The sequence below is a fragment of the Musca domestica genome, unplaced genomic scaffold (assembly GCF_030504385.1).
Source record: "Musca domestica strain aabys unplaced genomic scaffold, Musca_domestica.polishedcontigs.V.1.1 46, whole genome shotgun sequence".
Taxonomy (NCBI): domain Eukaryota; kingdom Metazoa; phylum Arthropoda; class Insecta; order Diptera; family Muscidae; genus Musca; species Musca domestica.
In genome coordinates this window covers 1,824,039-1,837,252 of record NW_026712336.1, presented here as the reverse complement: position 1 = coordinate 1,837,252, position 13,214 = coordinate 1,824,039, and the positions used below count along the sequence as shown (strand labels likewise).

The following is a 13,214-nucleotide window of genomic DNA, read 5'->3' as shown; positions in this document are numbered from 1 at the left end:
AATAAAGCCGTTGTATTGGGGTATATACGAAGACGTGAACCTGCATAGGCAACTGTTGTCATAAGCCTTTACAATATTCAAATACGAAACTTGAAAAATTTCCGGTGAATAATGTAGCTAAAACATCAAAATACCGAATATAGGGAGGTAGCACTATATTGGAGTTATACGAAGACCTGGACCTGCATTGACAATTTTCTGCCATAGAATGTAGTTCCCATTTCGAACTTTAAATACGAAATTTGTGCAATATTTTAGCTTTCTAAATTTATTCGTATAACATATTTTTTTCTCCTTGGTATGATTGCCATGGGCATTCGGTTCGTATACGTGTGAATATCCGAGAAAGTCGTGTAAAAATAAATAGGATTTTTTGTGTAAGTTTCGTCAAATGTTGGTTTTATTGTAATTTCAAGTTCTAGGCATATAACCGCATTAAAAATATTAGTTTTGATAAATTTTGGTATTATATCGGAGAAAAATATGGGGGCAATGCAATAAACTATCAAATTGTATTAGAACAAATTGACGGATTATTAGATAGTCTAGGACATTCGCCATTAAACAGTATTGACCAATCTGTAAAGAAGAAATATTGATAAAAGGATTGGTATAACTCAAAGACGAAATATATAAGCAGGACACAAAGGAAAAGGGTTTCAAATGTTGTTTTATGTACGTGTCCTTCTCAAAATTTGACCAGAAATCAATAATGTTAAAAATAACGACAAAGACTTCCTGGCCATAGATCGTAACTATTTTCCAGACTTATTAAAAGATAGTCATAAATTGTTTTCGGCTATAAATAAATTTTTGAATTTTTTTAAAATATGTTTGTAATAGTGATTTTTAGCAAAATTTTTTAAATATTTTTCTTCACGAAAATTTTGGATATTTTAGGATTTCATTTAAATTTAAAAAAAAAATACTTCCGGGTGGATTTTTAAACATTTATTGTTTGAAAAAAAAAAATCGCGGATGTTTCAGAATGTTTTCAAGACTATTCTGATGAAAAATACATATTTAACGATTTTCTGCCCAAATGTGGTGAATTTATTATGAAAGACTTCCTGGTACAAAATTAAGAATGAAACAAGTAAGCATAGGCTATAGTCGTGCGGGGCCGACCATGTGATACCCTACAACACCATAATATATCGGAAAACATCCTTAAGTCCAAATACATTTTAGTCGATTATTTGAAATAATGCTATACTGTCCTGCACATATGTTGTCTTTGATTTTTAACTGGGGCTATTTTCCTTATTTTTCCTTTCAAAACAATTTCACATAAAAGTTGTGGTCCATTTTTCCCGCTTACTATAAATGCTACACTTCTGCGCTCTCCTAACCCCAAACTTAATGTAAAATTCCGTGTCGATTTGTTTTTAATTGTGACCTATAGAGCCTCTTCAAGATCAGGAAAGTTTTAATATTTGGTCCATTTGATTCCCTAAATATATATCTTGAAAAACAATAGGCTTCAATTCTGACCCTAATCGTATCCACATGCTAAATTTCTTGAGAATTGTCATAATCCGTCCAGCCTTTCTTGAGTTAAAAGCGGACTAACTAAAATCCTCTACATTATACATGAGATTGTAGATATTTTGCTATATATACGATATCTTGGATATGAGAGACATTTTGGTCAGAAGGGACATTTTTGTGCATTTGTGATCTCGGCAGAATTAAAAATATTCGCAGTTTAGTGGAAAGTTTCTTATTTTTTTCATAAAAGTTATGGGCTATTTTAACCGCCAAATATTGTCCGATGACCATACAAAATGGTAGGCTGATGACCAGCCCTAAACTCTAGTTCCATGCTAAATTCCGCTTCGATTGGTCTATAATTGCGACCCGTGGGGCAACTGCAAAAGCAGGAAATTAAGTTTTTGCCCATTTCAACCACTAAATATTATGCGAACATCTCATAAAATAGGGTTGTAATCCGACCATCCCCCCACCTCCATGCTAAATTTCGTGAGGATCGGACCATAATTGCGACCTGTAAAGTGATTACAAATTAACATGAACAGACAAACAAACGGACGGACATACATAGGTAGATTGACTCAGTTCGGCGAGATAGGAAGACCCAATCAATATAATACCTTCAACACATAGAATTGTAGGGTATAAACATTGTGAACCTCTTAAGAATTTTATTTCAAAATTTTCATTTTCCCAAAAAAAAAAAAATCAAACAATTTCCCTCCAAATATTGGGAGATTTTTAAAATTCAAGGATTTTATACTAGAATATTTTTTTAAGATTTTCCTGGCAAAGATTGTTAGTCTGATGTCAATGTAGAACTTGCTAGTGAAACTTTCGGGCAAAAAAAAGGTTTTTGAATAATTATTATTTATTCTCGGTAAATCTTCACAGACATATATTTTGGATGGTTAACGAAATGTTTTAATACTTTCAGATTTCCTGATCAAAAATTGGGGATTTTTTCATAGACTACCTTATAAAAATCGTGTTATTTTAACAATCTTTTTTCAAAGAAATTTCTGCGGAAAACTAACTTTTTTTAAGAATAGGACTTTGTCCAAAAATTTTTAAATTTTCAAAAAGAACTATGTAGGACTTGCTTGCCAATAATTGTGGATTTTTTTGTAATTTTTCAAAGACTTTATGCAATAATCCTTTTCAACGTAAAGTTATTAAAAATTCTTTTTTTTCGGAACTGTGTTAGCATCTTTTTTCGGCATACTGTAGTATTTTGTTCTTGCAAAATTGTCAGGCTTAATCTCATTATTGTTGTTTTTATAAAACAACTTTTGTTTATTAGTAGAGAATGATGGTTATGTTTACCAGGGGGTAAGGCAGGGAATACCTAGGTTTAGGAATAAGAACTTTCTGGCCACAAATCGTTTAAAAAAATTATTGAAAATATTTGTTAATCTCTTTTAGACAAAACGTACTGTTTCTTAAGAATGGTACAGACGGTGGTCTGAACATTGAAATGTCTTAAATATTTTTCAAGGGATTCCTGGAAAAAATCCCATTTTTTAAAAATGATTTTTTTTTCAAGGACTTCGCTTATACGGATTTCTTTAAAAAAAACGAGAATTTAATTTTTTTAGTATTTTTTGTAGTAATATTGTTTTGTTGTAATATTGTTTATGGACGTAATTGAAAAAGATCCTTGCCAAATTCGTGAAATTTTCTTAAATACATTTTTTAAGGATTTTATAATAAATAAAATAAAAAAATCATGGACTTTCTGGAAAAAACATTCTAATTTTTTAAGAACTTATTTTTCCGATGACTTTGTATGTACGTATGCTTAAGAACTTCTTACCAAAAAATCGTAGATTACTAAGAACTTCATGCTATAATATTTTTTAACAAGTTCCTGGCAAAAATTGTAATTTCGGTGAGTTAAAAAAAGTTCGAAATTTCCATTAAAAATATTTTTTTAAAGCATTCTGACAGATTTTTTTTTGGTATATTCAACATTTTTGTAGGTACAAAGTTAGCTAAAGAAGCATCGTAAAAAATCAAAAATTCTCATCAAAATCTTCGTTACACAAATTTTAATTTGTATAAATATTAGTTTCGATTTTATCTAAATTTCCCTGTAATATGTCGATAATTTTACTTACATGTTGCCGATTGTATGGCGCGCTGAAAGAAGCACTCATTTTGAAATGTCTGCGTGGTACAGTTAATTCTGGCACAAATTGGTTTATAATCCAAAGGGCATGGACAGGGACCCACATTTATGATTTGCCAATCTACATAAAATTAAAAATAAGAAAATAAAATAAATAACTATTTTTTTAAGTTCCTCTTTTCTTGTGGAGAATGCTACACTTACTTCTTCCCGTGGCTTGTATATCATCATAAAAACTATCCAAACTGGAAAATTCTTGAAGATTACTATCATAGATGGCACAGATGGTTTGTTCATTTGAGGGGCAGGAAGTCGAAACACAGGTACCATTCGAGACAAATTGCCAATCTAAAAGGACAGAGAGGTTTTAGTTAATTTAATATTTGAATGACGTTTTACACGTAATTTTAGAGTCATATGTAAAGCGATTTATTTCTATATTCATCTATATTCAAAAAAAAAATTAAGCATACTTTTAGGCTCTTCCCGTCATTTTTCAACTCAAAAATGGGTAATATTATAAATTAATGGTAGTATGAGTATAGTATAAGTATATTTTATAATATTTTCTAGTATATAATAAATATATTATATAAAAATTGTTGAAGTTGCCTAAAAGTATGCCATAAAAATGCTAAATATAAAATGTGAACAAGTCACTTTACATTTGATTCGAACATGATGTGGTGTGAACCAGCAATAATGGGAATTTACAAAAGATTTGCTATGTTCCAGAACTGCAAGAATATACAAGTTTTTACTACTATAACCGATTTTTCCTTTAAGGAATCGAAAAAAAATATAAAACTGTTTTTTGACGTACTGGAGTAGAGCAATTATTCTCTGTTTTTTGAACTCACTTTCTTTTTTCTCACAAATATATTTTCGCATTTCACAAAGATTTGTAAAATTCTTTTGGACATTCTGATATGAGCCGCAAACCGGTTGATTGATATTGTTACAATATTTTGGGCAATATTTGTAGATGTCTTCTTTATTGGGTGGTGGCGGCGGATTGCAGTCACTTAGGCTGGTAACGTTTAGAACTGGAAATTAGAAAATGAAAGAAAACTGAATAATTTAATATCCATACAGCCAAATTACTACTAAATGGACTCTTGAACACAATTTGGGCGCCACCATTTCAAAAACAACTATGAATTCAAATTCTATGAATGAATTCAAATTATTTCATTTCTCAACTCATCACTTTGAACATAATTTTGTCCATCCAAAAACTTTAGTTCACTGTCCAACTTACCAAACTGCCCATCCCTTAGCTGCCTTCCATTGAAATCATTCAATTCACACTGGTTTTCAAATAGGAAATTTTCGAATCCATTTGTTCCGCACACTGGTTCCGTGCCCATTATACATTCTGGCTTTTTGGCACTTTTGTATTCCGATGGTGAGGATTCAGACTTATAGCTATCGCATGCTGTCAGGGCACCCTTGCAGCCACAAAGAAATAAAAGAATAAACCAAAACATGCTGCTCAACTCTTGGCTATAAAATGCCAACCTATTGCATACTCAATTTTGGTTTTATATATTCTGAAATTAAAAAAAAGAAATGCGTATTTATTCTTTGAAAATAATTATCTGCATGAAACGCATACATAAGGTTTGTGCTTCGGTTCAAACAAGGGATTGAAACGTGCATTTTCTAAATTAACTTAAAAACCACCACCACGACGACGAAGAAGAGTCTCATTCGTCTTGTATTACCATTCTTCTACGCTGTATTAAAGAAAAACAAAGAATTCCAAAATTAGTTATTGGTTTTATTTACAATTCTGTATAGCTAAGAAAAGATGACGAAACGTAAATGAATTCTTTAAAATGGAAAAAAATAATGCCAATAGATGTTGACAGCTTTGCCACTTGTGATGAGTAATCGAAAAAAACTCGTGACCTTTTTTTAGGATTTTTCCGGGGAAACCAGAATTTTTTCAAAATAACTTTTTAAAGAAAAATTTTTAAGAAATATTTTTTTTTAAATAGTTTTTATACCCTCCTCTATACTATGGAGGGTATATTAAGATTGTCATTCCCTTTGTAACTCCTCGAAATACTTATGTTAGACCCTTGATTCCTAATCAGCGCACAATTCTAAGTCTATTTAGCGATCTTCGTATGTATGCTTGTTGTAATCACGCAATCTTTCGAACGAATTGAGATTAAAAGCTAATATTTAGCACCTATGTATATTTTGTCAGTAGGAAGGTCAAGTCTGTAAATGGGCTATGTTGGTTCATGTTTTCGTATAGCCCCCATATAACTGTACCTGTCGATACTGGACTTGTTGACGATTTGTATCACATTTTTAAAATAATTTTTATATTATTGTTACTTAGAGTTTGTAATGGGTTCTAGCTCTTGTAGAAGAATATTGTCTATATAGGTCCCTACATAGACCCCACATAATGATACTTCCCGAAAGTCAGTGTTTTAGGTATTTAAGCCACATTTTTAAACGAATTGATACAAATTCGTTTCATAGATTTCATAATGGGATCTACCTCTTGAGGCAAAACATATTCTATAAAGGTTCACATTTTCGCATAGCCTCTATATAACTACTGTACCTCACGATATTCGGTATTCTGACGATTAAAGCCATATTTTCAAATGGAATTGTTTAAAACTCGGTACTTATGGTTTGTACTTATGATCTATCCCCTGTGGTAGATCATTGCACATACAGGTTCACGTTTTGTACCCCATGTTTCAGTTCTTTTCAAAAATCGGTATTTTCATGATTTTAGCCACATTTTTCAAGTTTGTAATAGGTTCTGTCAACTGTGGCAGAGAACTGCTGCAGTAGGCTTATAAATTATTATATCACTCATGAGTAGGTACCTCAGGGTTTTTGGATAATTTGGCGACTATAGCCTCATTTTTAATTTTTTTGGTATTTGAAACTTGCAGTAGATAACAACGATTGAGCTGGAAAACGGTAAAAGTCGTAAAAACGGTCGGTTTTTACGACTTTTTACCAACCGACTCAATGGCAAAAATCGAAGCGGACCCAATATTCAATCCCAATGTTTTTAAATTGAAAAGTTTTCTTTACCTCATGGGGGTGGGCATTAAAATTTCGGCCTGGTCTTTTGACAAATATAATAGCTTAAATTTTTAATACCTTTTAGTCCGCTAAAAGTACTAATTGTTCAAATTTTCAAAAACCCTGACCCTACACACCAACATTGACCTGCATGCAAAAATTCAAGATTTTTCCTTCAATCGTTTCCCAGGCGGGATTCCAACTCTATTCACTCACCCAATACCCAATTGAATACCACTTAGTACTTTTCGAACAATTATAGGACCACAGACACCAACAGTGACGTCTATATGATATTCAGAATTTCAACTCGAACAATTTTAGCACACATTTTCAATACTACTTTTATATTTTAACCGCAGATACCAACAGAGAAATCCATATCAAATTTCAGGATTTAAACTCTTTTCTTTCACCCAATGTCAAATTTGGTACTATTTAGTATTTTAAGTACAATTATAGTACACATTTTCAAAACCACCTCCACATCTCAATTGCATGTACCAATAGAGACATCTACATCAAATTCCAGAATTTCCGCTCAATTCCTTCGCCCAATACCAAATTTCGAACTTCGTACAATTATAGTACACATTTCCAAAATCATCACCATACCTCAATCTCAGATTTCAAAACAACCCTTATGACCAAATTTGAAGAATCCAATGCCAAATTTAGTACTTTTCGTAAAAATATAGGACACTTTTCCAAATCAGAATTATAGAAGAATTTAATTATATTTATATCCTTTCGACCACTACCAAATTTAATACCATTTAGTGCATTTAGCATAATTATGGTGCACATTTCCGAAACCACCAAATTTCAGATTTCAAGCAATATCTTTTCACCCAATATCAAATTGTACCAAATATAGTACAATTTTCGTGCACTTGTAATACATATTTCCAAAACCACCTCCTTATTACAAAACAACTATCAACAGGGACCCCAATACAAAATTTCAAATTTCCAGCTTCATCCGTTCACTCTAAGCCAAACTGTTTCAAATTTAGTACCTTTTAGCACAGTGCAAATATCAAACTTACTTTCCAATCTTGATTCTCATATCAAATTCCAAGTTTTTAGCTCTATCCGTTCACACCATACCAAATGGTACCATTATAGAAGTTATGTACCATTTCATTCCAATTCTAGTTCATTCCGTTTGTTCGATAAAGAAAATTTCATTTTTAGTACAAAATATTTTTCGTACCCTTTAGGCATAAATTTAAAAAACCCAGCATTATTACACGGCTACGCACCAATATTGCAAAGATTCCAGCTTCGGCCGTTCCTTTGGTTTTCAGTTAGCCTATCAGCTATTTCACATCGTTTTTTACAAATTATTGAGTTGATTATTGAATCTTTATTTATTTTGAATTTTTTGTTAATTAAAATCTGAGGAAAAGGTAGTAAAGGGGATTCAAATAAAATTATTAAATAATCCGGATTTTTTTCTGAAAATTAAATTTTTCGGTTACAAAACGTTCTTAAAGCGGCGCATTGTTGAAAACATTTCCTTCGGCATAGATACCATAATCGTTGCCAACATTATTACGATACGAAAGAACCGAACCATTTGGCAAACCTTTGAAGGGTGAACTCTGGAGGGCACTCAAGAATTGAGCGAAATAGAAGGCAGATGAAGGATCGAATTGTGATTCAGGTGGGGTTAAGATTTCATTCAATGCTCCAACAGCAAAGCTTGGATCAGAGGTGTTATTTTCAAGTAGGGAATCGTCAGTTGTTGGGTCGGTGCTGGCCTCTGGAGTTGTGGGTTCAGGTGTTGTGACTTCAGGGGTGGTCACTTCTGGGGTTGTGACCTCTGGGGTTGTATCCTCGGGAGTTGCGGTTTCATCTGTGGAAGGCTCAGGAGTTGTGGTCTCAGGAGTGGTTACCTCGGGAGTTGTGGTTTCCTCTGTTGTAGGCTCAGGAGTTGTGGTCTCAGGCGTAGTTACCTCAGGGGTTGTGACTTCAGGGGTTGTAGCTGGAGCCTCAGTAACTTCCGGGGTGCTAGGAGTTATTACAGGCGCAGCTGTAGAGCTTGTCTCTGGCGGAGGCACATGACAGAAACCAGTCGAAATTTGTATCCACGCTGGAATGGAATAAAAATTAGTCAAATAATCCTTTTGAAAGTTCTTAGTGGATCCTACTTATGCCCGTTCTATAGGTTTCCTCTTGCACAGCACAGGGACTGCTGAAGGTTTTAGTTTCCACCAAATTTGTAGCACACACAGGATCAAATGTCGTTGGGCAGGCATTATGCACAGCCGGTGGACACGGACCGGTACAGTAAAACGTAAAGGCATAACCATTTTTATTGTAATCCAAAAATTGTTGTAAATTGTAAAAGGTTTTATAATATCCATTTAGAACACCACACACGGGACCGGATGGATGGAAGCCACCATGAGGTCGATATAAAAACGATGAAGGATGTTGAGAGGTTGCCCATGGGACAATTGTGGCCCGGGAAGACAATGCCATTAGACAAATAACCGATATTAGAAATATGGCCTTCATAATTGTTGTTTAATTATTGTTGCTGGGTAGTTACTGTAGTCTCATCATCGAATAGCTGCCGTATTTAAATGCCAGGCAAAATATCAAGTTATGTAATACATTCCATTCATAAATAGTTAAGAATTGAGTAACTTTTATTTTGTAGAAGTGGATTTGTAACCTTTGTTTGTTATGCAGGCAAATTTCTTCGAAGTGACTTTGTGTTGCTTTTTTTCGTTACATGCCACGTATTCAGTAGGTTCCATTGATCGTGTGGCTTGACGTTTTTTTTTTGGGTTCCGTATTCGAATATGAATTCCTTGGTTTCGTTTTGCAGGAAATTGTGCACATCATCATATTTTGGTTTTTCTATACTCAAATAAGAATTCGTTTTTGAATGTTTGGAATTTTGGTAGCCTTATTCCGGATGTTCAACAAGCCACCACCAACAATAAAAAATTCATATTTATTTTTAAATTCAATTTTTTTATTTTATTAATTTCTCACGTTCTGACAATAACACATGTCGTAAAACCTTGTAGAGGCTTTCATAATTAGATCACGCATATAAATTGCTTTTTAAATTATTAATAATACTTTAGAGTAATGAAAAAAACATGTCAAAATAGGTCGAGTTTGGCCGAGTCGATCTTTTGATACCCTACAGCATGAGGGAATATATCCCATGAGGGAATATATCCCATGAGGGATAATATTCGTCAATATGTTCGTATTTACCTATTCCAATTTATTTTTAGTTTTTATACCCTACACCACAAGGTGGTCAGAGTATTATGTCTTTGTGCATTTGTGTGTAACAGGCAAAAGGAAACGAGATAGGCCCATAGTTCCTTTTGATGATCTGCATAGAATCACATCCTGAGTCGATTTATGCATGTCCGTCCGTCCGTCTGTCCATGCATTTTTGTAAACAAAGTACAGTTCGCATTTATTGTCCTATCCAGATGAAATTTTGCACAAATAATTTGTTTGACCAAGGACGAACCCTATTGAAATTGGAAATAATCGGTAAAAATTTAGATATAGCTCCCATATATATCTTCGTCCGATTTGCTTTTTATTGTGCACCAAACGTGTAATATCTGCCAGAATAGTATGGAATTTTGCACGTACGATCAAATTAGGCTTGAAAATAAGTATGCCAAATTTGATTCGGTTCAGATATAGCTATAGCTCCCATATATATTGTTCATCCGATTTATTATTTTTGTCCTCCGTAGCCGTAATATGCACTCTGTAACAACAATATTTGGGGAAATATATCAAATATAGTCCAGAAATATATTTGCTAAATTTTATCGAGATCGGTTCAGATTTGGATATAGCTCCCATATATAAGTTCGTCCGATTTACCTTTGATTGTGCACCAAACGTCTAATATTTGCCCAAATGGGATGAAATTTGGCACTTACGACCGAATTGAGTCTAGAAGCTAGTATGTCAAATTTGCTGAAGATCGGTTTAGATATAGCTATAGCTCCCATATATAGTGTTCATCCGATTTGTTATATTTGTTACCCACAGCCGTAATATGCACTCCGTAACAACGATATTCAGGGAAATATATCAAATAAAGCTCAGAAATATCTTTGCCAAATTTTATCTAGATCGGTTTCGATTTGGATATAGCTCCCATATATATTTTTATCCGATTTAAAATTAATTGTGCACCAAATAGGCAATAGAAGTCCGAATTTAAAAGATACAAATGCTTCGGCATATTTAGTCCTTTGAATTTTAAATTATAATTATAATCATAGCGTGTATTATTGAGTTCTCCAATAAAAACTTTTAATTATTATGCGGAGCTCTACTAAATTAGCAAAGTGGTGTAGGGTATCATAAAGTCAGCCCCGCCCGACTTTAAGACTTTCTTTACTGTTTTTTTTTTTCGAGAATGTCTTAAAAACCCTGTAAATATAGAAAATGGGGTACCACCGATATATGGGGGTGCCTCTCAGAGTGCTTTACTGTTCAATTCTAAATTTAAAACAATTCCATTAAAACCAGTAAGGAAAGATCTTGCGGGGCCGACTATATGATACCCTAAACCACTGTGCATATTTGGTAGAGCTTCCGTAACAAAAGAGTTTATTTGAAGTGGATCATACAACCTGTCAGCATTTGACCTTAGAGCAGGTATAATTTGATTTCAGAGGAAACTAATATATGGGGGACATATCCAATTCTTAATCTATTTTGACGGATACACTTTAGTCTTCCATACCAAATAACATTGCTATAGAGTGCATGATATCACTTCGAGAAGGATTATATTATCCAAATCTTAGCCTATCGTAATAAAAATGGGCAAAGGTATTTCCGAGCTCTATAACATATCTGGGACCAAATATCATTCTTGTGGAGTGCATATTACGAATCTGAGGGACTTAAAATTGAATGATACATATATATGGGAACTATAGCTATATCTGAACCGATTTTCACCAAATTTGATGTACTTGCTTCTAAACTGAAGTGCCAAAATTCAGGTCATTTGGACTGATATTGACCGTTTGGTGCACAATTAACCCAAAATAGGTTGAAGATATATACGGGAGCTATATCTAAATTTGGACCGATTCTCGCCAATAAGCTACGTCCATGGGTCAAATCGGATAATATATGTGACCTGCATTTTGTTCACAAAAACACACGAACAGACGGACGGAATGACATGGTGTAGGGTATAAAAACAGAACGCAATTGAAACATGACTAGATTCCCTCAGACAGGTGACCTAAGTGCTATGTGCGAGCATCATTGCAAGTATGACAGTTATGGGATAATATGACCATCTCCCGCCCATATTCGAAGACGGGCCATATAAGAAGGACTAAGGGACCTGTTTACTTTCGTATATCCCCAGCCTTATGTCCACATATAAACGTTTTAAGACCCTATGGGTATATAAACGGTTTAAAACCCTATAAATTATCTGACCGTTTCAGTATATATGGAGTTAATTTTGTTTTGTGAAGCATTAAATCGAAAAAGGTGGAAAAATTGGACGAACAAAAAAAAATTAGAAAATATTTCCGCGTTTTTGTAGCAACATTAATTCATAAATTTTCTGATATAAAATGGAAACATGGAAATTACATATATGTCGGCCTCGTTCGACTTTAAGGCTTTCTTTACTTGTTAATTTGGTGACTTATAGTCAATTTTTTGGTAGAATATTTTTTCTTTTGAGATTTTTTGCCTTAAAATAATTTTATGTTACTTTCATGCATTAAATCGATAAAAGGTTGAAAAAAATTTAATAAAAAAAAATAGAAATAAAATATTTTCTCGTTATTTTTTTTTCCAGCAACGTTGATGTCAATATTTTCTTGATATATAATGGAAGAAGAGTTGTTTTTTATTTGAGTTCTAGTGAAATTAGATTAGGAATATTTTTGTCTTTTACGTCATGCTTTTAAAATGATGTTTTGTAGGAGAAGTTGTCACAAACTCACATTAAGTGCGGATTTAACCCGGATTTAAAATGAATTCTTGGCGCTTAGGTAGGATTTAGACTTTTTATGGCAAATATTTATGGCAAATATTGTGTCTTGCTACAATACCGTTTTAAGGAAGTATTGAAGCATTATTTTCAAAAAGGTGTTCGAGGGTTAAAATTTCCGAACAAAATAATTCTTGTATTGTTATCTGTAAAATTTACAAAGACACTTTCAAAACACCGATACACGTGTCTTCTATTTTTAGCTTTACTTTCATAATCTACTGCACTTTTCCTTAAATTATTTTTTGTGTTGCACAGTGTTATATAGGGGCAATATGACCGATCAAACTCAAAAAAAGAAAAAAAAAGACTGACGGAAGTTCTCTTTGCATCTCGATCGATTCCTGGTTGCAACCTCTTGGCCAAGAAGCCAAGTTCAAACGCCAAAAACATTACTGATCCCAAAAAAAGTCCCAACATTTTGCATGCTGAATAAATTAAAGTTTATTTTATAGAATATATAAATAATTAAATAATTTCGACAGGGAC

General features: G+C 33.2%; 1 protein-coding gene across 1 annotated transcript; it reads right to left on the bottom strand.

Moving 5' to 3' along the window:
• Positions 1–8,045: 8,045 nt before the first annotated feature.
• Positions 8,046–9,219, bottom strand: LOC109612631 (mucin-2-like). The gene is made up of 2 exons (XM_020036826.2): positions 8,848–9,219; positions 8,046–8,789 (listed from the first exon to the last, which is right to left on the bottom strand). Exons 1-2 carry the CDS (start codon positions 9,215–9,217, stop codon positions 8,185–8,187), a joined length of 975 nt encoding a protein of 324 aa, XP_019892385.2. The 5' UTR covers positions 9,218–9,219; the 3' UTR covers positions 8,046–8,184.
• Positions 9,220–13,214: the final 3,995 nt, after the last annotated feature.